The 27305-nt window shown below is 40.5% G+C and overlaps 1 protein-coding gene across 7 annotated transcripts in view; it reads right to left on the reverse strand.

Annotated features, from left to right (window-relative positions):
• Nucleotides 1-27305, reverse strand: part of Kat2b (lysine acetyltransferase 2B) — a 101955-nt gene that overhangs the window by 36350 nt on the left and 38300 nt on the right. For all 7 annotated transcript variants that reach the window (XR_015439547.1, XR_015439546.1, XM_087182228.1 and 4 more), the window contains exons 3-7: nucleotides 20237-20382; nucleotides 15253-15345; nucleotides 13570-13751; nucleotides 4174-4365; nucleotides 450-556 (exon numbers count right to left, since the gene is read on the reverse strand). Coding sequence is in view for 5 of the 7 variants with exons in the window: in XM_087182228.1 (XP_087038354.1) it covers nucleotides 450-556; nucleotides 4174-4365; nucleotides 13570-13751; nucleotides 15253-15345; nucleotides 20237-20382 (720 nt within the window). In the remaining 2 variants the exon portion in view is untranslated. The remainder of the gene's footprint in view (nucleotides 1-449; nucleotides 557-4173; nucleotides 4366-13569; nucleotides 13752-15252; nucleotides 15346-20236; nucleotides 20383-27305) is intronic.

Below are 27305 nucleotides of genomic sequence, written 5' to 3' on the forward strand. Positions count from 1 at the left end.
CTGTCATTGGCAGTAAGTTGATGCATAACACAGACAACATACATGCAGAAGCCAGACTGAGACTTGATTCCTGGACATATCAAGCCATTGACTGTGACTATAAAGCATCTTTAAAAAGACCCAGTATTTGACTGCAGAGCTGGCACATTATGCTGCAAAATTTCATATAATTAACTATCTGCTTCACACCTACACTCCTAATCAATAGACGTACAGTTCCAAGACTATGGTTTGTACCCACTTTCTCATGTTAATAGGGGCATATATCCTAAGATTTCCTGTGTTTGCTGTTTTGTTGCCTCTAGTCTTTAAATTCTTGATGGAAACACATATGAATGCAGAGTGAGCTACAACTAACATTTCAGGTTGGCCTCACTGGCTGCTTTCTGATTTACATAAAAAGAAACTTACCTGCCCGGAACCAAAAAGAAAAAGAAAAAGAAACTTACCTGTTTGGATTCCTAGCTGGCTGGTTCTGGAAGAGACTGAGAGAAAATCCTGATCCCAGATGGGGGAGTTTTGACTATAAACTTCTTCTTCTAACATGGACAGAAACCTAGATGAAAGAGTAAAAAAACAATAAGATTAAAACAATGAACAAAAGAAAACTTAATATATTATCAGTGACCAAAGCCTAATCATCTGTGTCAATAACCTGAACATGCAGGTCTCAATCTCAACTCAGAAATACACTAGAGAGGGCCGGGGATTTAGCTCAGTGGTTCCGCCGCCTGCCTCGAAAGCACAAGGTCCCAAGTTCGATCCCTGGTACCAAAAGAAAAAAGAAATATACTAGGGAACTATGACTCAAATGAGTAGCTCTGGTATATTCAAATATAGTAACACATTTCTACAAGTTGATCCCCCTTGACCCTGCACAGCTTGACACAGCATAGGACACAGACCACTACATCACTGAAAATGCAGTAGTCTTCCTCGGCGAGGTCAGCAAGATTTCAGCCTCCATGTATCTGTCATTGTCACTATCATTACCACCACAAAAGTTGCTAATACCAATCTAGTACTTGCTTTGTGTCTGAATTACTCTAAGAACTTCTAATTAAATCATCACATCAGGGCTGGGGATTTAGCCCAGTGGCACAGTGCCTGCCTTGCAAGTACAAGGTCCTGAGTTTGATCCCCGGTACCGCAAAAACAAAACAAACAAACGAGCAAAAAAACAGATCTTAAACCATCACATCAACTCCATGAGCTATATAATTTATTTTTATTTATCAAACCCCTATATGTTTCTCTTATTTTATGATGGCCAGTGTGGTAAATGGCTCATTTGACACTATGAAATAAAGTCCACTACTAGACTATAGACACTATGAAATAAAATCCACTGTATACTGATTTTACATATTTTTTTTAAAAATTAATGCACAGAGAAGTTAACTGGTGCGGATTCCCACGAAAGCTAAATGGTAGAGTCAGGGCTAGTACCAGAGTTTATTATGCTAACTTCCCATCACATTACAAAGCAAATGAATCTCAAGCTTTGGAGCCCCACAGAAATCACCTGGCGATCTTTTTAGAAATAAAGATACCAAGCCTCACCTAAGCTTATTGAGTTCTTTTCTCTACTACATGGAGACTAAATAGAAATATCTAAAAGCACTAAAAGCAGGGCATGGTGGCAAAAGCTGTAATCCTAGCACTTGGGAGGCTGAGACTGGAGGACTGACACAAGTTCAAGGCCAGCCTGGGCAAATAGGGAGACTCTGTCTCAGTAAAAACTAAAAGCGCTAAAAGTAGTTCAGAGTGGTGAGGCTATGAGTTGTCTTTTTCTTCTCTACTCTCTAAACCACATTTTCTTTGACATGTGTATTTACCACATTTTGAATGAAATACAAATGCTCAATTTAAAAATAATGTAAATAATCAGTAGATGAGGGGAGGAAAGACACAAGTAGAAGCCAAATGGAAGAAACAGCAGCTTATGAAGATACAAAAATAAGGACAGAAGCCACAAAAATACATCTGAGAATCACAGAGACTTCACTGGGGGCTGGGAAGTGGGCCCCCCGCTTTGATTCTGAGACCTCAAGAGTGAAACAGCACCTCCGACCCCAAAATGTATGATTCTGCTGCCAAAACTGTAGATATAAATCCCCAGCAGCCTCAAATGTTGTCATATTCAATGAAAAGGGATTTAAAAGGAGAAGTGGGTGGTAGTTTCACCCTGCTATTAGTAACAGAAGAAAAGAAAGCGGTGTTGATTTTTTAGCTCAACAGCATAAGTGTCCCAGAAATATGGGCTGAAGGAAAAAAACACTATAATTAGCAAATATTTGCAAGAAGCAAAATGAATTTGCTATGAAAAAAAAAACTTGTTACTATGCAAAGTAATTAAAATTTCTCCTTTAGCACCGTAACAAGTATGTATGTGGGGGGGGGGGTCCCCCAATGTGTGTCCCTTGGCTTAGAGACAGAATGACAACTATTAACTGAAAACATAAAATACTGCTTATGTGGCAAATGTAATAAAAAAGTTCAAAACTGCCTTAAAATCTAAGCAAAAGAGCTCAGACCAGTTGAAAGACAGACACTGAACTACATAAACATGCCCAAAAATGATAATCTATTTTAGGGGTAACAGCAAACTGCAGTGCCTTTAAGACCTTGAAATCTCCCTCCCCAGGGTACAAAGGTGTCCATGTCATGACTCACTCTTATATACTATTTTTCTTATGATAACTTATGCAATCAGGATGCTAAAATACATGTACACTACTGGGTATCAATCAGCTAAATCTCATGAGAATTAACTATAATATCCTCTAACTAAGCTTAGAATTTGAATTAAACTGCCAAGGAATTTTCGGTCAGTATCTATTTTTATTTTCTTGCTGTTGTTGTTTGGTTCTACCTTATTTTTAATGATTAAAACCATCTTTTCTGAGACACAAATTGGGTAATCCAATAGGAACAATAAACATCTAGTTTCTCAAATCAAACAATTTCAACAAGCTTTGATCAAAGAATACAATGCCTCCTCTCACATTCTCTTCTCTGAATCAACAGTCACCAATGGGGTGAGGAAAGAAAACTGTCTCATACCTAGAGAGTCATTTTACATTATACCTTCTCCCTCCCCCATCAAGTGCCAATCTGGGTGGAATGACAACCACAAAGTCAACTGTCTCACTCAGACGCTGCTGTCACTGCTCCATAGCAAGTCATAAACCATACCAAGCTTTTAGCCTAAATTTGGGTTTTGGCATTGAAAGATGCATTTCCAAGGCCAGTGGTACAGCACTTTTTTTGTATAGCTTTGATATATTTCATTCATTTGAAAATACTGAGGCTAGGGGGTGTGGCTGTAAAATCCTGGCCTGGCAGGTGCAAAGCTCTGAGTTCAGTATGAGGTGAATACTGAAAAGATGATGCAATGTTCTGGCTCTCTGGTGGGTAAAGCAAGGTGCAAGAGGATAGGTCCACTCTCTCATCACTCTCTAAGACACTGAGCACAGAAGCACGAAAGCCAGGCTGAAGAAACCCTGCTGCAAGCCAGCCCTGTCTTGCAGTACAGTCTCCAAAGATGTGGCAAAGGTAGCTAAGACAGGCTGGTTTACCAACACTTAGAGAGGTTAGGAGACTCAGGATGAAAAAAAAAAACAGCCGGTTGAACTCTTTGTACCAGAAACTGCACTGCTGAGTTCTCTCCCACCCCGCTTCAGCATCCTGGCAGCTGAATAGAGAAAACAAAGTGCTGGCCCACAGCATAGGACTCAGAGACAATGGGGGCAGGGGGATTAAGAAGCAGTGGTTGAAGTGACATGAAGTCAAGCTAATAAATAGAACTGGAAAACAACCACAAAGATTCACCAAGGGAAGTGAGGGACCTACCCCCTCCTCCCCATGATGCTTTCTCTATCATATCTGATTTTTTTATCTACCAGCTTTGGTATGTATTTTGAAATCTCAAGTCCTGAGGCTGGGCATGGTAGTGCATGCCTGTAATCCTAGCACTTGGGAGGCTGAGGCAGGAAGACTGCCACAAGTTCGAGGGCAGCCTGACCAACATAGATAGTGAGTTCAAGGGCAGCCTAAATTACATAGCAAGATCTTGTCTTAAAACAACCAAAAAGAGAGAGAATGAGAGAGAGAGAACAAGAAGCCTCAAGTCCTGGGATCAAACACAGACCAGCAAAAGCTCTTCCTTACTTTGGGAAATGGGTGAGGATTAGAGTTCGTTTCTCAAGAGGCAGTTTGTCTTTTTCCTGTCTTGCTTGTTCCAGGAGTTGTCGCCTCATTACAGTGAAGACCGAGCGAAGCAACGTTCTCCCAAACACCTGGGTGGTTTCATACCGAGGTAGACTGTCACAGAACTGGGGCACATTGCAGTAACACAGCCACCTGCAACAAGAGGAGACAAGCACCATGAGTACCCCAGAAGCCCACAGGTCATCTGAGAGCGAACTGTAGTGACTCAATCGATTAATCACAGCAGAAGAAAGTGGCCCTGCAACGACAAGCAACTGGTGAGACTTGGGAATTAGATCAGCCTGCCCTTAACACCACCACTTGGTGGAGTTAGCACTGTCCAATGCTGCCGCATCCTGCCACAAGCCCTGGGGTCAAACCTCTACTTTGATACTTACCTGGTGCCATAACATTGGAAATGTTATTTTGCTACTCAGTCTCCCTTTCTTTACCTATAAAAAAGAGACAAATACAGCTACAGTATTTCACTGAGCATTAAATGGTATATCGTGTGTAACGGACATACTGTAATTCAAGTTTCAGGCAAGTAAATAGTAGTTTAAGTAAAAGAAAAACCTAAAGGAGAAGCTGAAGAAGCCCCTTTTGGGATCAGAATCCTTCCACCCAGTTCTAAGTGAAATTTAAGGTTTTTTAAAAATGCCGACCACTGCCGGGGATTTAGCTCAGTGGTTTCACCGCCTGCTGCGCAAGCACAAAGACTCAAATTCGATCCCCGGTGCAAAAAAAAAAAAAATGCCGACCACTGAACACACACATATCACTGAAGCTGTGGTAGGAAGATAAAGATCTTCAAGGTTGTTCAAAATCAAAATTCAGTCGAAATGGAGGAAGTAAAACCTTCCACCATCTGTGGCCTAGGTACTCTGCAATAACTAGACTCAGAATACAAAATGTGCCTCAGCATTGCATGAGGCCGCAGGAGGGCCCAGACCAGAGCAGAGTCAGGGGCCTTCTTGAGGTCTGACCACAGTTCTAGGGTACGCTGGCAATACAGTTTACCCCATTTAGAAAGCTCCTCCAGTCAACAGAAGCTGCTAAATGAAAAAGGCCTCTCAAAAATGATGTTTTTTTGTCTCCCAGAAACACAAGGTACGAAATTCCCAGGATCCTGTAACATGTATATAACCATGTGAGCCATGCAGATGGTGGCAGCAAACCAGGGAAATCTGGTCAAAGATTGTTATTTCACAGATCTGTGGTAGCAGATCCCAATCACCCTTGTCTAGGATAGGGCTGCTTTCCAAAAACCTAAAGGCTCTCCCTCTTTAGCCTTTCCTGTTTGAAGCAAGCAGGGAAGCTCTCTAACATGCCAGAGCTGCTACAGGAAGCTCATGGTGAACTTGAAGCACCTTAATGAAGACTGAAATAGCATTAATTTATTTGGGCCTATGGCCTCATTTTTTATCTTATCCTGCACATTACATCATATTTCCCCTGTGTGAGGAGGTGGTGATTGCAGTGGTGTTTCACCTTTGGAGAAAAAAACGTTCATTAGTGTTACCTTACCTGCCTGGATTCAAAATTAACCTTAAACCCCTGCTATTATTTCTCCTCTCTCAACTTCTCTCTCTTTGTAACTTAGACCAGAATGTCATTTTATGATTGTAATACTGAAATGGGTATCTCAAGTGCTGTGTTGTATCCTGTCAGTTCTGAAACAGCGATCTTGGTAGCAGAAAAATGAGAGAACATTCATTTTGGAACTCACATAGAAATTCATCACCTTCAAAGCCAATCATTGATGTATACTGACCTGGGATCACTTAATAAAGTGAATAGAATAGTAAGCAATGAAGGGACTCCCAGATCTCAAGTAACTAATTTTGAAACTATAAATGTTAAGAGTTAAATAGTCATGAACCTTAATAATAACAAGTTCAACTTCATGGGATCTTTTTATCCCAAGACTATTTAAAACTTAATATTAAAAATATAAGATAATCTGTATAATATTCTGTGATTTAAACTAGTGCTTACACTAAGCAAAGCTTTCAAAGATAATAGAAATAATCTATATCCATGCAGGTTAACACAGTGGTCACTAGCAACATGTAACCACTGAGCACTTGAAATGTGGCTAGGACTGCTGAAGAGTTAAGTATTATTTTTACTTAATCAACTTCAATTTTACTTTTAAATGGAAACAGCCCAAAATATTTTTTCCATTAAATACAACTTTATGTCTAGCTTTAACTATTTAAAATTACTGGTTGGGGCCGGGGATTTAGCTCAGTGGTGCCGCTGCCTGGCTCGCAAGCACAAGGTCCTGAGTTCAATCCCCCATACCTAAATAAATAAAAATAAAATAAAATAAAAACTGCTGATTGAATTAAGATATAGTTTAAGTGTAAAATATATTCCAGTGGCCGGAGGATAAAGCTAAGTGGTAGAGCACTTGCTTAGCATGAATGAGCCCCTGGTTTGATGCTCAGCACTGCAGAAATAAAAAACAAAACCATACACACAAACACACACACCAAATTTGGATAACTTAGTGCACAAAAAGAAAAAAAAATACAGACTGGGGGAGGGAGGGAAAAAAGAAAAGAAAAAGAAATTAAAATAGAACCAGGCCAGGCTAGGCTTGCTGGCCCACATCTGTAACCCAAGCTATTCAGAAGGCTAAGCGATAAGGATCTTAAATGGAAGACCAGGCTGGGTAAACTTAAGGAGACCGATTCAAAATAAGAAAAACCAAAAGGGCTTGGGAAGCTAGGGTGTGGTAGTGCACACCTGTAATCCTAGCACTTTGAGGGACAGGAGGATGGCAAGTTCAAGTCTGGGCAACTTACACAGAGTCTCAAAATAAAAATTAAAATACAAAAAAGGGCTGGGATATACAGTAGTTTGATACCAAGGCCCTGGGTTCAATTCCCAGTACCATTAAAACAAAGAAAAATACATTCTTAATAGTTTTTCACATTGATTACATGAGTAGATAGCATTTCTTATATATTGAGTAAAATAAAACATGCAGTGTGATTAAAATATAAGGTTAATGTTTCTATTTTTTAATATTATTATAAAAGGCACATTGTCATTAATCACTCTTAAAATACTCCCCTGCTTTCAAACACACTTATCCCATTGTTCTTGCCATTTTCTGAAGCAGTTCTACAAGTTTTCCTTTGTGTCTTTACAAGGTATGATCAAAAACGTAGCGGATGCTGCTGCTGAGTGCCATGCAATGGAAAGGTAGGCTGTTAAGAACATGACAGTGTGTCCTCATCCACTGGATCTGGCATGGTTTAACTTCTGACTCTTCTACAAGTCAAAATGACCATGAAACATAAATATTTTCTATCAATTCAGAACATGAAGGCAGCCACAAAGTGCAGCTAAAGACACTCATAAAACAGGGCTTCCAGTCGGGTGGGATGCCACCTTTAATCCTAGCTCTTAAGAGGCTGAGTAGGAGGACTGCCTCAAGTTCAAGGCCAGCCTGAATGAGAGTGAGACCCTGTCTCAAAAGAAAAAACAAGGCTTCAAGAACTTCTTCAGAAAGTGGCAAAAATGATGGGGCACATGTATTTTAGGTGAAGGAAACTATTCTGAGAGGAATTAATGGCAATGTGTCTTTTAGTGTAATAAATTTTTTAACATTCTCATTTTTCCATCATGCTACATATTAAAATTCCCCATATAGGGCCAGGGATTTAGCTCAGTGGTGCCACTGCCTGCCTCCAGAGTTCTATCCCTGGTACATACATACATACACACACATACATAAATACATACATAAATAGAATTCCCCACATCTTTTTTTTTGGTATGGGAGATCAAACTCGGGTCCTTGAGCTTGTGAAGCAGCCACTGGAACCACTGAGCTAAATCCCTGGCCCTATTCTTTTTTAACGAAGCTACTAGAATGTAAAATCCCATTTTTCTTTGCATTTGTGGCTCACATTACATATCTCTGGACAGTACTATTTAGCATCTAAAGAGCATTTCATTTCCATCTGTGGAGAGGTCCGCAGACATCTAAGACTCTAAAATGGATAATTTTTCTACTACAGAGATGATAGGTCAAAAATATTAACATAAATCATAAAATTTTATCTGAAAGTGCTTAACATGTCATTCGCTCTTCCCAGGGTACAGGAAGACCGCACACGCTGCTCTCATCTACTGACATTTTTCAAATAGATTCCCGCTTATTTCCTCAGAAAGTCACTCTATAGTCATTATTTATGCTTTTCAGTTTTGATTTGTTTTTACTTCCAAGATTAATCTTATCTAAGAAGCTATAGAGCACATGGGAAAGAAGGCAACATGGTGTGGGAGGAAGGTAGCACTGCTTCCATAAACTGACACCATCACTGCATGCAGTGACACAGAAAGGAGACAGACATGCGTGGGGCACACATTCCTCCAGACTTCACCCTTGGAAAAAATTGTACACACATGCCAGATTTCAGGTCTCCTAAAGAGAAGTGAAATGATAGTTCCTTCAGCTCTGAATGCCTCATAGAGATGGCACCTGTGTGCTATTTACTGGTAACACTCACATTTTTGACACTGTGACGATGACTTGTAATTTTAAAGTATGAATAGAATGCAGAACACAAGATTGTTCCTGTGTTTGCTGAACTAAAAATCCGGTTTTCAGGAATTAACTGAATTATCTTAGGTCACAAGGAACTAAAAGCTAGTTTCTACAGATTTAGCATAACAAATCTGAAATCCGAAATGCTTCAAATTACAAAACTTCAAGTTTTCAGATTAGGGATCTTCAACCAGTAGAGTCTATGCAAACACTTCAAAATCTGAAAAACCCCAAACTGAAAGGCTTCAGTATGCATGCTGACAGGCTCTACTCCACAGGATGGGTGCCTGAAACTGCTTCCCAGAGCCAAGGTAATCATACCCGCCTTGCTCTATGTTCTTATGAAACATCTCCCCAGTGTGCGATTACATCTTTAACTTTCTGAAGCTCTGCACAATTCAACATTTAAACTGGGCATAGAGGGCCAGGAAGGTAGTTCAGTGGCTCTGTGCCTGCCTGGCAAGCACAAAATCCTGAGTTCAATTCCCCATACTGAAAAATAAAAATAAACTGGGCGTGGTGGTGCACACCCATGATCCCAGCACTCCAGAGGCTGAGGCAGGAGGATTGCCAAGAGTTCGAGGCCAGCCTGAGCTACACAGTGAGTTCAAGGCCAGTCTGAACTGCATAGAGAGACCCTGTCTCAAAAACAAACACCCTCAAAACCTAACACTAATTATCTGCCACTTTCCTTTAGCAGATTCTGTTGGTCCGATATATTTTAAGAAGTCACATTCCCCTGACATTTTCTTTTTAGGTTATCTATCCTTCATGGAATTATATTAGTGCACCCATCATGAAATTCAAGAAACTTCAAAATATTTCTCCAGACTTCTCTTCTAAAACCACAGTGATTTCTGGGAGTAAAATATACAGTTAATTCACATTTTTAAAAAATTTCTCTTTTTCCTTTGTTCGTAATACAGAGTAAGTTATGTAAGCAGATCTTCTGCTCAATCTGCTTTGGAGTTTTTAATGGATAGCTTCACAGGTTAGCTCTGTAATGAACACAGTCATTTTCTGTGTTCAGTCTTTTCCACAGAGAATTCAATTTCACCCCATTTTCATGCTAATGTTGTGCTCCAGAAGTCTTGGCCCCTTTGTCCTAACTGCTACTACTGCTGTAAATTATAAACTGAATCAGCATTGAGGTACTGAGTTCTCCTACACATCCACATCGAGATGCAGGCTGCTGGTGCCTGCAGCCTGTAATATTAACCATTTCAGAGCCGATTAGGATCAAGGAGACACCATGCTGCGGTGCTGTGTTGTTGTTTTAAATTCCTCAATGTGGTCACAGCAGTAGGGTTTTATTCTGAGTCAAGGACTGAGTCTCCTAATTCTCACAAGTTGTTCCTTCCGCTCTACTTCCCCTTCTCCATCCACAGGCATGGGGGTGAGGAAACAGGGATGGGGTGGCGTCAGCTACCTTTGTGTCCTTATTTATTATTAACAGCGACTCTTGGTCTGCATTCCACCTGGAAATCAGCAGGCTTCAGAACTCACTGGGGCATATTCATTTCAGTGTCTCTCTTCACTGCTGACTCTTCCCCTTCAGCTGTCGTCCTGCTGTCTTTCTCTTCCCTATTATCTTAGTCTCTAAAGTAATATTCAAATAATCATACCTTCATTCAACTGTCCGTTTAAGGCTGTCCCTTAGCAGCCCCCTGGAGGCAGTGACTGAATGTTAGAGAACAATGTGAGTCAGAGGAAAATGACGACTAGCATTTCCCCAGCAGCTTTCTGTGCCAGACACTGCCCCAACTAGACAGGGGAAGAGAGCGGAGGCGAGGGAGGTGGAGAGAGGGATCGAAAGCTCACAGAGCAAAGGAAGAGGGAGCCACGCATCCAGCCCAGAGCTCATTCAAAGCCCTATTTCTATTTTTGCTACTCTTGAAGTATTTATAAGTACCACCCATTTCTTGGTAATTCCCAAATGCTACCTCATTTTTATATTTTTTTCTAAAATACAGTGATGTCTCCTGCTTGAATGGGCTGCTTAACAATTAATTCTCCTTTTTCTTGATGAAACAATTATTTTCTCTCTACAAGTATCAAATACATTCAGGGGCTTGACAAATTTTCAGCTTTAGCTGGGCACACACCTATAATCCTGGTACTCTGGGAGCATGAGAAAGAGAGAATCACAAACTTGAGCCCACCCTGGGCAATTTACCAACTTAGTGAGATCTTGTCTCAAAACTTAAAAATATAAAAAAGTCAGATACAGTAGGGTACACCTGTAAAACCCAGAACTCAGGAGGCTGAGGCAGGAGGCAGGCAAGCTCAAGACCAGCCTGGACTACAGAACAAGTCTCTAAAAATAAATAAACAAACAAATTAATTAAAATATAAATTTAAAAGGACCAAGGATGCAGCTCAGTGCAAAGCTCCTGGGTTCAATCACCAATACCAGCAAAAAAAAAAAAAAAAAGATGAAGCTATATATTTTTGTCAGATTACCCCAATTCATTATAAACAATAGTTACAATAACACAGAATTACTATTATTAATGTAAAATCCTGCAATTAAAGATGTAGAAATGGGGCCAGGGATTTAGCTCAGTGGTTTCGCCACCTGCCTTGAAAGTGCAAGGATCCAAGTTCGATCCCCGGTACCAAAAAAAAAAGCTTCTGCACTGCAAAAGATGTAGAAATGAAGATCTAATAGTAAAAACTGATTCTGAAGAAATCTATAATTCCTGTAAATATCAATCACTAAGATAAAATATTTTATAATTCAAATTTTACACGTGGTAAAAGTTTAGGGTGAGGAAGCGAGGGCATTTTGTGACCTCATAAAAATATAGGTCAGTGACAGAAAATAAAACTTCACTTATACCCATTCCTCCATGATATCTGCTATTACAGGAAGTAATATCACAAGTAGTCTTGAGAAAGCTATCAAATGATGATTCTTACTTTAAACGGGGGGGGGGGGGAACGACACATAACTAAAGCTCCATAACATCCCAGAAGCAAGCAAGCTTGATGTGCCACTAAAATGTAAATGCAGAAAAGTTGTAGTAAAGAATAGGACATTCCAAGTGGATAAAGATGTGCTTTTTTTTACACAATGGAGTACTACTATGCAATAAAGAATGAGCTTCAGACATTTATAGCTACATGGATGGACCTTGAGACCATACTCTTACAAGAAATAAATCAGACACACATGTTTAAATACTGCATTGTTTCTCTGGTGTGAGAAACTGAATGTGGAAATAAGGACTGAGATGCGTAATGAACGGATGTTGAAATGAGAAGAAAGTGTCCAAATGGGAAGGGGAACAAGAGAAAAGGAAGGGAGAAAGGAAGGAAGAGACAAGAAAAAGAGTGAAAATAGAAGGAAAAAATGGAAACAAAGCTTTTGTACATGGTGAGAAAAGAGGGCTTGAGGGGGAAAGTGGGATAAATTAAAAATTTCTTAATTAAAAGGAGAATAGGTCACCCTTATTTAACTGAAAATAAACATAGGGTATTATATTTTCTATAATTCACATTTAAGATTCTATCATTCTGCAGCTCATGAGCAGTAAAAATAAATTCCCACTTTACAAAACACATGTTCAATCCAAGCATAGGTGCAGAATTCGAATGTTTGCAATAGGAAAATGGCTGGATAAACTATGGTATTTCAACTCAATGGGCCATAATGTAATTCATGAAATGTTTAACACGATGTCAGGTGGGGGGAAAAGGACATAAAATTCTATGTTGTCTTTCATGGTGATATAAAATATGTACTTAAAGAGGAAAATACTGGAAGATATTATGTATATTAATATCACTTCCAGGACCAGGGATTCAGTGGTTCTGTCGCCTGCCTCGCAAGCACAAAGTCCCGAGTTCAATCACCGGTACCAAAAAAAAAAAAATCACTCCCATCATGGTGCTAGGAGGAGAATCTTTCTTTTAAAAATTCCTTAACTCAGGGGCCAGAGATTTAGCTCAGTGGCTCTGCAGCCTGCCTCGCAAGCACAAGGACCCGAGTTCAATCCTCGGTACCAAAAAATAAAAAAAATTTCCTTAACTCAGGCTGGGGATTTCGCTCAGTGGTTCTGCCACCTGCCTCACAAGTGCAAGGTCCCAAGTTCAATCCCTGGTACCAAAAAAACAAAACAAAAAATTCCTTAACTCCAGTATCATAATGAACACTGTATTTTTTTTTGAGTAAGGGTTCACTACATTACACAGTATAGTTTATCTAGTTAGTGATGACCCACAGAAATGAAACACAAGCCATAAGTATTTTAAATCTGCTAGTAGCTACACTGAAAAAGTAAAAACAGGCAACAGCAACTTCAATATTTTTATTTAACCCAATATGTCCAAAATATTATCTTTCTGGATGTAATCAACTTTAAAAAATTGGAATTGAGGATGCAGCTCAGTGACAGAGCACGTTACTAGCATGTGTATAAAGACTCTGGGTTATATCCCCATCACCACAAACAAACAAATTAATGAGCTATTTTAAACTTTCTAAAAATGCAATCTTATAAATCGCAATTCAACTAACCACATTTCAAGTGCTCGTTAGCTATGTGTGGTTAGTGACTGTCATTTTGGATAGTGACAGGCCTAGATAATTTGGAACCCTCACCCTCTAAAACACTGTGATGTTAATGAAAAGTAGAAGTTTGAAAGTTAAATTATATAGACATTCTCTCCAAAGTGATGGAGTCACCATAGTAACAGGGAACCCTCCACTTGCAGAGACAAATAGCAATTTCAAGTCTGCAACATGCTCTATGGGGCCCAAGGGGAAGGGCTTTTCATCTGATTACCTTGTGTAGTTCTCTTTGTATCCAGAAATATCCTCATTGGGAGATCGCAGTCTTCGTTGAGATGGTGCCTCTAGATGCCAATAGTTGATACGGTTTAGGAACATTTTTGCCAACTCAACTATTGTTTGCCTTTCTTTTGATGGCAGGTGACTAAATTTGTACTGTACAAAGTTATTCACACCCTTAAAAGGAAGGAAGGTAATTTATTCATGCAATTATGCAATCATCTAATTCTTAACACCCACACATCCAGCACCATTGTGATGATTAGCAAAAGAATAGCCATTTCCCATTCACAAAAATCTTTTCCCTTTCTTTAAAAGAAAACAGCAATGCCAGGAGGGAATCCTGCCTAGATCACAGGGGATGAAAAATGACAGGACAGAAAGACTGTCAGCTGTCATTCTGTGCCTGCTTCAGTCCTGAAGCATTAAAGAGAAAATCAAAACCATGGACTGAAAAGGTCAAATCTCTTGAACAATAAAATGTGACCATTTTGCGAAATAATTGTGTTTTGTTTTGCGGAATGCTACCAGCATAGCAGCTCACATATAATGTGGTTCTTAAATAAATATTATGTTTTTCTCTGATAAAATTTTAATCAACAATCTGCTAGCATGTATCCCACAGAACTAAACAACTAAAACTTAAGCCCATCTTCCACTGAACTAAGCCACTGAAACTAAACCCTTTGTTATTGTTCTTCTGGTTTCAGTAAGCCAATCAGAAAAAAAAACAAAATAAAACTTAATTCAAAATTATGTGCTTTTTTAAAAAGCTGTGAATCAATTTAATCTTTCTGCAGAACTCTCCCATCTCATCTAATTTCACACAGAAGAACAATATGTTCTTATTTAATAGTTTGAAACAAAGATGTAATTTATCCTTGTGAAAACTAATAAAAACACATCTGTAAGGATCTAGTATCATGTCGTCTGTAGTCGGATTCTCATCAGGAAATTCAGTTCAGACTGAGAGTTCTTTGGCCAAACAAAGACTAAAAAGTAATGCTGCTGAGAGATTCTGACAACATCCAACAGGAGCAGGCTATGCATTTCTTTGTACCAGGGATTGAACTCAGGACCTTGCACTTGCAAGGCAGGCAATGGAACCACTGAGCTAAATCCCCGGCCCCAGTCTATGCATTTTAACAGATTCATTCTTTCCAGGAATCATAATGTAGCAGGAAGTCAATTTCTGGGTACAAACTCATTTCTTTTTTGCTTTTTTTGCTTGACTTACAATGTTCTTCACTTTACTACTGATTCCCTCACCTCAACAGGCTTTTTCAGACAGTGCCAAACAAAAGGACAATTTTTAAACATCAATAAGAAAAAGCACATTTCATGTGTTCTTACAAACTACATGTTCTAACTACTATTTTTTCTTCCCCAAACACACAGTGAATTCTAAGTACACAAAAAACAAAAGTGAGATCATTTATTAAACTAGGTATGCACATGTGATCCAAATGGGTCAGAACAATTTCTACAGACTTGGTAAACATCTCAAGCTAGGTATGGAAAACTGCAGGAAAATTCAAAGGTTTCTTCACATTGGAGATGTAACTCAATGGTTGCCTACCATGCACAAGGCCCTGGGTTTAATTCCTGATTGCCTCCCACAAAACAAAAAATAGTTTCTTCAGTCTTAAATTTAAATAGCTTCTTTTTATCGTTTTACCTGTTCAATACTAGGCTTTTCAAATGGAGGCTTCTTCTCCAAAGAGCCTTCAACCACAGGTTTTCCTCTTTGTAAAATAGATTTTCTCAAGAGCTGCAAATAAATCAAGGGCAAAAAAGTTAATCACTGTGTCTCTGTCCATGAGTGTGTGTCTCATACACACACACACACACACATACCACACACACTTTAAGAAAAGTTATCATAAGGCCGGGGATTTAGCTCAATGGTTTCGCCACCTGCTGCGCAAGCGCAAGGACCCGAGTTCAATCCCGGGTCCAAAACAAAAAAAAAAGGTACCATATTCTACTTATCTTAACTACATGTAAACAAATCTCCCCACTTCGGCCAGGACGGCCTTGACCCCTGGATCCTTCTGCCTTAGCCTGAGTGCTAGGATTACAGGCTTGTACCACCATGCCCATCTATATGTCAACAAATATTTAAACAGGTCAGCTAAACGTGGTGATACATGCCTTTCATTCCAGCACTAGGGAGGCTGAGGTAGGAGGATCACAAGTACAAAGCCAGCCTGGGCTCTACACTGCAAGACCCTGTCTCAAAAAAAAAAAAGGGTTGGGGAAAGAAAGAAAGAAAAAAATAATCAAACAGGCCAACTATCTGACGACATAAATTTGCCTTCATGCCCATGACCAGAGCCATGAGGAGCTAGACACCTTTCATTTCTCAGCAGTCGAGACCACCCAGGAGTGACCACCAGATACCCCACCAGACACCGTGCCCCCACTCACTTCCCCTTTTCTCTCTTCTCCCATTTCCAGCTCCCCATAGATCCGGAGGCCTGGCCTGCGTACACACCCATTTAGGTAACTGCAGGTGTGCTGAAGCTCTGCAAGGTCTTACTTAATCAGCCCACAAGCCAAGATCATCCAAGCTGCACAAACAAGGCTCCAAAGAGGCAATGTCTGTAGCAGCTATGTGTCCCATGCATAATCCTGGGCCTGCACCTTGGGAAGGAATTTGCAGGGCTCTCAATTGACAACTCCCACTCTTGCGGTCTTCCTTCATTTCCCCCCTGTGTAGAATGCGTGCCAAGTGTTCTGGCATCTTGATGCCCACAAAACACAAACATTGCTCTTGATTCCTGCCACTGGAATTTAAAACCACAAAGAGCAAATAGAAAGGAGAACAGAGAGACACTTACCATGAACTAAGTTGAAAATAAATTTGACACTGAAATTACTTACCTTCAACCTTTACTTGAATCTTCTGTAAACTTTATATGTGGGCTAGTTATGAGATGGCCCTGCAGTTATTTAAGTTACAGCTTGACCTCCTTTCTCCACTTACTGCCTTTTCAATAGCAGCCCTTCCCTCAAGAGTTCATGGAAATCACTCAACCTCCAAAGTTGTCTCTCTCCACCGAGCTGTATCTTAGGAGTGTGGAGCATTTATTAATCCTTTCAACATATTATGCCCATCTTTACAATAATAAATTTGCAATAAAAATAAGCAATGTATGTACAGCTTGTATAACATTAATCATGAAATTTTAGTATAAATAATTCTGGCTACCTACTTCTTTTGCAAGTTAAAATAAGACCTCTTGGGAAGATGGCCCAGTAGAGTTTTCAATTTGGAGGTAAACTGATGTAAATTAGGGAGATGTTGAACCTTAGTTTCTTTATCTACAAAATGATGGAGTTCAGACAAGTAGGCATTTTACATTCCTTTTTTTTTGGCACCGGGGATCGAACTCGGGACCTTTTGCTTGCAAGGCAGGCGATGGAACCACTGAGCTAAATCCCCGGCCCAGGTAGGCATTTTAAAAACTTTTGTTAGGCCAGGGGATGTAGTTCAGTGACAAAGCACTTGCCAAGCATGTGCAAGGCTCTGGGTTCTATCCCCAGTATCGCAAAGAAAAAAAATAAATTATTGGGCCTTCTGAGTAACTGAGACCACAAGTATGCACCACCAAACCCAGCTTCCTAATAACCTTTTGTGGTAGGTGCTACTATTAACTGTAATTTAAGAGATGAGGAAACTAAAGCAACACAGCATCGAAGGTCACATTTGGTATGTGACAGCCCAGACAGGAGCAGGCACCAAGATATACTTCAGCTTCACGAAGCAGCTTTCCATTGGGTTTGTTTTCAGCATCCAAGACTAAATATATAATGCATTTTAAGCTAATTATTGAAAAATTAGATTCAGGAACTACCTTTCAAAAGTGAAGATATAGACAATTTATAACTCTTTTACCCAAGAAATGAGTGGTGACAGGTCAGAGAGCTGAACACTGTTGATTATGTTTCTACAGGCAGGTATATTTGCACTGTTACTTAAAGAGGAAGGAGGTAAGAAATAGGGAGAAAATGAACTTCAAAGCAGAGAGAGAAAAAAACAAAACAGCAGAGCCGTGCTTTCTGGCTGTTTGGGTGACTATAAAGCAGAGGCTTGACGGGATGGAAACCCTGACACCACCTTCTCATCCAGCAGGGTGGTGGGCAGCTGCCAGGAGCTCCGCTCCAAGACAAATAAAAATGCAGCAGTCATGCAGATCTTGTTTTCCTTCAGCTAAGATCTCTTCCCAAAGAAGCCCTGAACAGTAAGAACTGCAGGGATTCAATGTGGATGACTCAGGCCTCACAGCCATGTCAACAAACTATCACCTGGAGTGCTCAAGCCACTGCCAATGGCTACGGCAAATCAGTTGTTCATCTGCATGTTCACTCATTCATGCATTCTCTTTCTCCCTCCTTTTCCTTGCCATCTCCCTCCTTTTTTTTTTTTCGTACTGGGGATCAAACTAAGGACCTTGTGCAGGCGCGGTGCCACTGAGCTCAATCCCCGGCTCCCTCCATCTTTTTAAAAAATTAATGTCTCAATAACACCCCAATGAGAATGTGAAACTGGATAATATATGAAATAAAAAACTCAAAGGCGAAAAAAAATAAATAACACAACTCTAAAATATACATAAGTAATTACTCCTCCCACCCTTGTCTCCTATCCACTCAAATACTCCCATTAGTACAATTTAAGGAAAAAAGTTAATACAACACAGAAGAATCTAAGATGCTAGAAAGAAAAAAAAAGGAAAAGAAAAAAATATGAGGGTAAAATTTGAGGAATACTGCATAAAGTGATAATATTTTCAGGGTTTTAAAAGCGAGAGAGGTTCCGCTGCCTGCCTCACAAGTGCAAGGTCCCAAGTTCAATCCCCGGCAGCAAAAAAAAAAAAAAGCGAGAGGTGGGGAAGGGAGGGAGGAGGGGGCGGGGAGGAGGAACAACAACCCAGGGTCAAAGACAGAGCAAGAAGGAGAGTAAGAAAGAAAGAGTAAGCAAGCAATGTAGCTCAAAGGCCCTGGGTTCAATCCCCAGTGCCACAAAAAAAAAAAAAAAAAAAAGGATAAAGGAATTGGGTACAGAATTTGCACTAAGATTCCTAATAGCTCAGCAGTGGAGTGCTTGCTTAGCAAGGCCCTGGACTTGATCCTCAGCTCCCAGATAGACAGACACACAGACAGACTGACCAACCGACCAACCGACTGACCACAATGCTTATTACTAAGACACAAATTTTTCTGGCTGTAAATTTTGAGTTTTCTCTCTCTCTTTTTTTAACATCCTTATAAGTGTTCCACAATACAGTCTAATGGACACTGCCCTCAATAGCAGGTTTGTTGTTGTGTCTGAACTGTCCTCCTCGTGGCCTCCTTTATGAATCTATTTTTGGCAGCCTGAAGTTTTCTATCCATTCTCACCAGTTTCCCTCCTGAGGCTGCTAGTCCCGACCATGAGCAGCAACTCAAGCAGACCTGTGGGAAGGGAATGAGTAACCCAAATGGAGCTGATGGAAGACCACGAAAAGGCAGCCTCAGGGAAGGGCAGCAATAATCAGTGATTCCTGTCAGCAGGACACAGACAGCAGCGGGTAAGACATTAAAATTCATTTGCAAAGTCTTAATTCCTTCCCTGGAAGCAGATGAAACAGCACTTAGAAACTGGGCATGGTGGAGCCATGCCTATCATTCCAGCATTCTGGGAGACTAAGGCAGAAGACTTCCAAGTTTGAGCCTAGTTTGGACAACTTAATGACTTAGTGAGACCTTGTCTCAAAAATTAAAAAGTAATCACCAAGTGTGGTAGCACAAGATGTAATCCCAGAACCTGGGAGGCTGAGGCAGGGGGATCATCACAAGTTCGAGACCAGCCTGGGCTGGACAGTGAGTTCAAAGCCAGCCTGAACTACATAGCGAGATGCTGTCTCAAAAGATCAAAAAATAATAATAAAATAAATAAATAAAGGGCTGAGGATATAGCTCAGTGCAAAGAGTTTAGAACTCAGAGCTCAGAGTTTACTTCCCAGTGCTACAAAAACAGAAAAAAGAGAGAAACTGTACTTAGAGCCACCCCTCCGACACCCCCACCCATCTCCCCTTTGCTCACTGGCCTCCACCACGCTGGCCTCCTTGCAATTCCTACAACACATCAAGGCACTTGGTACGCCACCCAGATATCTGTTCTGCCTTCAGCTTCCTTCCCACTCTGGTTCCTGCTCAGAGGCCTTCCTCACTGGCACGGTCCCCACCTGCCACTCTTCATTCTGACTGTACTTTCCCTACACTTGTTTCTCTCTGCACCTGCAAACACATTACCTCTTCTACTGAAATGTAAACTCTATGAGGAGAATGCCCTGGTCTTCTCCAATGATCTGTGCCTTGTGCTACATCAATGCCATGCACAGAAGAGGGTGCAATAAATATTTGTTGGGTAGATGGAAAGAAATCTATAAGCACATGCAAAGCAAGCTATTCACTTTGGCATACAAGATTTAAGGACAGTGATGTGTCCAAAGTATCATGGATCCTTTTTCAGAATTTGTCAGGAATAAACAGATGCTTCAGAGGGCAAAATGCACCATAAGCTGACAACCTTTAAACCAACAAGCTGGCACGTGGAGACTGAACACACCTGCACATTGAGGGAAACAAGGTTTTCTAAAATGTTAAAAACTCACCTTAAATAGATAGAAATAAACTTGTTTGGTATCTGCATCTTCTTCCTTGTGGACACAGGTAAAGAGATATTCCACATCCAACACTATTCCCAGGAGCCTGTTCATCTCTTCCTCTGACACATTCTCCAGGTGGGAAACATGAGCAGCTTAAGTAAGATCAGATCAAAGGAACACACACGTAAGATGTCACATGGAAACCACAACATTTCCCATGTTAAAACAGAAGGTTCTCTCACACAAGCCTTCCCTTCAATACATCATACTGAATCCTAAGAGGAAATTTCTGAACCCCTGTTAAGATAGATGTCTTCACACACAATCTACTTATTTTGTTTTTTGGTTTTTTTGGTACCGGAGATTGAACTTGGGTCCTTTCGCTTGCACATCAGGTAGCGAAACCACTGAACTAAATCCCCGGCCCTACACAATCTACTTATAATCGGAAGACCACCATGTTGTTAAGCTTAGCCACCCATGCAACGCTAAAACTGGACCAGGAGCTAATGTATTTGAATAATATGTATTTTAAGAACTGGAGCATGAAGCACCAAATCTGGTCATGATGGAGTCAAGTTCTTATGTTTCCATATAAGCAAATTCTCCACCACACAAGAGATTTCTCTGTGGTCCCAGACATGGATCCAGGATTTGTGAGTCTGTATCTCAGAGGTAAAGAAAACCAAGCTGATTTCAAGTCCTTTCTCACTTGACAAGGGATCTCTATGTAAACCATCCAAAAACTACGCGGTAGGCAAGACCTCCTCTGGGCTGGGTACATTTCTTTTCCTTCTGTCCTTCCCAGCACCACCGCTAACCCTGAATATAATGGGAAGAAGAACTTTAAGAGTAATTCTCTCAGGGCCGTGGATTTAGCTCAGTGGTTCCACTGCCTGCCTTGTAAGCACAAGGTCCCGAGTTCTATCCCCAGTACCAAAAAAAAAAGCGATTCTCTCAGATACAGCTTTGGGGGTGCTACCTTAAAGATGGACACAGAAGTACCTGAGTTGACTTTTAAAGAAAGACTACAACTTTAGAAAATTAATAGGCTTTTCCTGACCTTTTCAGAGGAAGCTGGCACTAAGAGTTATTGAGGAATGCCTGCTAGGGACTGGGCAAGGGTCAATCTACTTTGGAGGCCACAGACAGCATTCTTCCCACCAAGCACAATGCTCAATCACCAGCCTAAGACAAAGGATGCTTCTTCTACCCACCTGTGTCCCTTCTCTACTTAGCACAGCCCCCAGCTGCCAACTACCAGCAGCTCCATTTCTCTACCAGGGGCTCTTCCTGCCACTGTCATTTCCTCTGCCAACTACACACCCCTTACGACCAACTCTCAATCAGTGACAAGAAATTACTGTACAGGCCAGATGGGGCAGCATGATTGCAAGTCTGAGCCCAGCCTGGACAACGTAACAACTTAGCAAGACCCTGTCTTGAAACAAAAAATAAAGGGCTGGAGATGTAGCTCAGGGCAGAGGTTCAGGGTTCAATCCACAGCATTGAGGAAAAAAAGTAGTTATACTACTTCTACTAAAATAAAAGTCTAGGGCCGAGGATGTAGCTCAGTGGCACCATGCCTGCCGGGCAAGCCCAAGGTCCTGAGTTCAATCCCTGGTACCAAACAAAACAAAACAAAACAAACAAATAAAATAAAAGTCTATAGTCAGGTGCAATGACTCACACTGTAATCCCAGCATTTAGTAATGCTGAGACAGGAGAAATGCCACAAATTTGAGGCCAGCCTGAGCTACATAATGAATTCAAGGCCAACCTAAACTATATAGTGAGACATTGTCTCAAAAAACAAAAAACTACACAAATCTATAGCAAATAGATTGCCACAGAACTCATGACACAAGAGTACTATTTAAAAGCCAGGGATTTAGCTCAGTGGTGCTGCCACCTGACTCGAAAGCACAAGGTGCTGAGTTCAATCCCCAGTACCAAAAAAAAAAAAGAGTACTATTTAAAGCTTTGATGTATGTTCTCTAATTTAACACCACTCATAAAGTCCATATACATGTATACTGCATCAGTGGTAGGAGAGAATACCCTTCCCTACACTCTGGCCTACACTAGAATCACTTTTAGCAATTAATCTTCTGAAGATTAATGAGAGTCCCCATTGCTCTAATTTGCACTCACTGGAATGCTCTAGGAGTTGTTTGATTTTCCTATTACTGGCATCAGTATTTGTTCTCTTCTGTACTGCCTGGTTCCTCTCCTTGCTTTTTTAGGGTGCTGGTCTTTTTTTTTTTTTTTTAACTGCCTTAAAAGAACTTTAGGTTTTAACCTTTAGTCTGTCATATTCATTGCAAATGTTTATGGATTTTAGAAATTTTTAATTTTTAAAAAGTCAATCTATGATTGGGTTTTTTCCAATACTGAGAATTTATCCCAGGGCCTTTATACTGAGTTACATCCCTAGCTTTTTTTTCGATACAATGTCTTGCTAAGTTGCTCACACTCGCCTCAAATTCATCTCCCTAGTAGCTAGAATTACAGGTGTGCACCATCATACCTGGTGTTCCCTAGCTCTTAATAAGTTTGTTTATAAATTTTAAATATTCCTCCATGAAAACATCAGTATCATAAAAGAAAAAAACGACTGAACTGTTCCAGATTAAAGAGGACTAAAGAGGGAAAACAACTAAATACACAGGAATTCTAGACTGGATGTTTAATGGTGAAGAAAGTACTATGTTATAAAGAACATGCTTGGGTCAATTGATAAGAGTAGAACACAAGGAGTAAAATTAGACACTAGGCAGTAGTATATATTTTTTTTCTTGGTACCAGGGATCGAACTCAGGAACTTGCATTTTCAAGGCAGACGGCAGAACCACTGAGCTAAATCCCTGGCCCATTTTTTTTTTTAACTAGTATCATATTAATAGTAAATTTACTACAATTGGTTACTGAACTGGGATATATAAAAGAAAAGAGATACTAATATTTAGGGGCAAAAGGCTATAATATATATGGAAAAAATACTTAGGACACACATATTAAAATACATATATTAATATATATTAAGATATCTAGAGACAAAGGACCATGATATATATGTAAGCTATTCTCATATGGTTCAGGGAAAACAATAGACAAATGTAGTATAACTACATACATGTACAGTTACATAGTTATAATACATATGTTTACACCAGTATATACAGTAAATAAGAACAAACAGCAATGCAAATAGGGTATGATGTTACCTAGGGAAACTTAGGGAAAGGATATATATTCTTCATTATTATTTTCCTGACTTCTACGCAAGTTTCAAATTATTTCCAAAAACATTTTTTAAAAATCTTTCTTGAGGGGCCGGGGATTTAGCTCAGTGGTTCTGCTGCCTGCCTCGAAAGCACAAGGTCCCGAGTTCGATCTTCAGTACCAAAAAAATAAAAAGATCTTTCTTACACTTGAATCTGACAATCAAGGCTGATACTCTTATTTCAAATAGTTTTCCAAAAGCCTGTTACAAACCGTCAATATAATGAGGAATCGAGGCATAGGCCTATAATCCCAGCTACTCAGGAGGAGGAGTCAGGATGATTGAAAGTACAAAGCCAGTCTGGGCAACTTAATAAGACCCTGCCTAGGACCGGGGATTTAGCTCAGTGGTTTCACAGCCAGCACAAGGACCCGAGTTCAATCCCTGGTACGACAAAAAAAAAAAAAAAAGACCCTGCGCCTCAAAATAAAATTAAATCCAGGTGTCATGGTGCACACCTGTAATCACCACAGTCAGGAGAATGAGCCAGGAAGATCAAAAGTTCAAGGCTGGCCTGAGCTATACTGAGACCCTGTCTCAAAAAATAATTTCTTAAATTAATTTTAATTTAAAAAGGCTAAGGAGCCGGGGATGGTGGCACATGCATATAATCTCAGCACTCAGGAGGCTGAGGCAGGAGGATCACTACGCATTCAAGGCCAATCTGGGCTACATGGTGAGTTCAAGGCCAGCCTGAGCTACATACCGAGACCCTGTCTCAAAAAATCCAAAACAATGAAAATAAATAAAATAAAAAGGCTAAAGATATAGCTCAGTGGTAGAGCACTTTCCTGGTATGAGGCCCCGATTCAAACCCCAGTACCAAAAAAAAAAAGATCAATATAATTACCCGATTGGCCAGTCCTTTCCTTGTGGGAACGGCACATTCCTCCTAGCAAACCAGTTCCCAGCGTCCATTGCGTGTGGAAGGCAAGCTGGGGGGAGGCGTAAGTCAGAGGATCCAGGGATGCTTCCCAGGAGAGTGTACCTGGCACATCTCAGTGCTTGGTCAGACTTGCAAACACCCCAGGTACCACAGCTGGCTGGCCTTTTGCCTGCTGCCAAGAACCCGCTACAGCTGTTTTCTTGCTGGAAGGAGGAAATGCACTGTCACTTGTGCCAGAACCCTTGCTAAGCTCTGGCTCCCTGTATCGCTGACCTGCTCTTCTCACGAGGACAGTGACAGTCCTGCGGGCCCTGCACGGAAGTGGGCAGCAGCTGGACAGGAAGCTAATGTGTCCCTGCTCTTTGGTCCAGAGGCAAACCACACAGAATCTATAGGATCTAAAAGCCCATCAAATCCATTTGCATTTACAGGAATTTGTGGCTAAGGGCAGAAGAGGTAAAATTAATGACTGCACTGAAACTTGTTGAATGGGCTAATGTACAAAAAGCCCAATCACTTAAAACTGGATTCCCTTTTGTAATCACAGATTTGGAATGGAAAAAAAGAGCATTCTAAGAGTTAAGAGATTGTTAGATGAGTGCAATCTACAGAAATATAATGGGAGCCACATGTGTAAATGTAATATCCTAGTAGAAGGGTCAGGGCATAGCTCAGTGGTAGAGCACATGCTTAGAATGTATAGCCTAGGTTCAGTCTCCAGCACCCCCCCAAAAAATGGGGGGAGCAAGAGAAATAGACAAAATTCTCTTTAATGTATTTTATTTGTAAACTAACATATATCAAAGTATTATCATCCTGCTATATATTCTATATTTTTTAAAAAACTTTTTTCTTTGGTTTTTTTGACACAGGGTCAATGTGGCCTAGGCTGACCACAAACTTGCAGCAATCCTCCTGCCTCAGCCTCTCAAGTGCTGGGATTATAGGCATGTACCACTTACCTACTTTCCATATAAAAAAATTATTTAAAAATTCTTAAACTGGGCATGGTGCACACATGCGTAATCCCAGAACTCTGGGAGACTGAGGTAGGAAAATTACAAGTTTGATTCAATGTCTCGGCAATTTAGCGAGACTCTAAGTCTCAAAATTAAAAATTTTAATGGGCTGGGATTTAGCTCAGTGGTTCTGCCCTGCCTCACATGCACAACATCCCGAGTTCAGTCCCCGGTACCGAAAAGAAAACTAGTGGGTGTGTGTGTGGGTGTGTGTGTGTACCCCTCTCACACCAGGAATTAAACTCAGGGCCTTGCACTTGCACACCACTGAGCTAACCCAGGCCCTTGATGTATTTTTTTATACTTCAAACACATTCTATTCAAATTAGCCACATTTCAAATACTCATTAGCCACACAGAGCTAATAGCTACTGTGTTGGACAGTGTAAATATAGATTATAAACTATTTCACTAATAAATGCAACCAGACCATTTTTTTAATTCAGCACCTATCAATGAAGGAATAAATCCCACTTATGTCCAAGGAACTAAATATATTCACAACTAGAGATAAAGTCAACTTTGGGGGGGAGGGTGTTATTGAGACAGGGTGTCTCTCTATGTAGTTCAGGCAGGCCTTGAACTCACTGTGTAGCCCAGGCTGGCCTCGAATGCGATCCTCCTGCCTCAGCCTTGTGAGGGCTGGGATCATAGGCATGTGCCCCCATGCCCAGCTCTTTGAAATTAATTTTGTTTTTTGGGTCCCAGGGATCAAACTCAGGACCTTGTGCTTTCGAGGCAGGTGCCAGAACCACTGAGCTAAAACCCTGGCCCCTGAAATTAATTTTAATAGCATATTGCATTAATCTAACATCCAAAGTCGTATCATTTCATGGGGGCCAGGGGGAACTGGGAGCTGAATTGAAGGCCTTCACACTGAGTTACAACTCCAGCCCTTATTTTTTGAGAAAGGGTCCTGCCATGTTGCTCAGCTGCCCGGGCTGGGCTCTAGGTTTGAATACTCCTGCCTTAGTCTCCCACAGACCTGGGATTACAAGTGGCTCAAAATAGCATTTGAACATGTAATCAAAATAAAAAAGCAATGGGATATTTTCCTTTCTGTTTTGTACACTATGTCTTCAAAAGCTGGTATGTCTTTTACTTGTGTTTACATGTCAATTTGGACCTGTGTTCTATAGATGGAGCTGCTAAACTACGAAAGGTTAAATGACTTGGTAAACGGGAACCAGGCCCAGAAATCTTATTTCCTAACTGAGTGGAATGCTGTCCCTCCTTGAGCACACTGCTTCACACTAGTGTTTATGTCCATAAGACACAGAGGACTACGGAATGATAGCAGGCCACAGATGCAGGGAGATCAAAGTAGTTGTCAGGAAACTACACTTATGTCATTTCTTTCTCACTGTTGAAAGAGCATGTATGGTTGAGGCAAAAGTACACAGGTCGAATCAAGAGAACTGATAAGCTGGAATGTTTTGTTGTGACAAGTCCGGGAATGTTCCATGTTGACGCGTGGGTCTGATTACTGGCTTCTACATTAACCACACGGAGAAATGACTATGTGAAAATGCAGCAACTGAGATGTACTTGAGAATTCAGCCTACATGATCCCTGGCAGAATTCCCTAGACCATAGCCTGTACTTTGTGGGCAACAATTAAGAAGTAATCTGCATGACCAAGATAAAATAAAATGTCTGGAACTTGCTTCACATACTTTGACAAGGGGGGGGAGGGGTAAAACAAAATTGGCAAGTGCTAATAATCGATAAAATTTGGTAACAAATACCAGGCAATGTATGAAATTATCCTACCTCTATATGTGCCTGGAAGTTTCCATTATAAAGTTGCTTTGTTTTGTTTTGTTTTGTTTTAAACCAGGGAAGGAGGAAGGAGTAATCTCACAAAAAGGTTTTCTAGAGTCC

This window comes from Heterocephalus glaber, unplaced genomic scaffold, assembly GCF_053883595.1.
Source record: "Heterocephalus glaber isolate CG9 unplaced genomic scaffold, H.glaber_assembly_v1.0 deba00001472, whole genome shotgun sequence".
NCBI classification, from domain to species: domain Eukaryota; kingdom Metazoa; phylum Chordata; class Mammalia; order Rodentia; family Bathyergidae; genus Heterocephalus; species Heterocephalus glaber.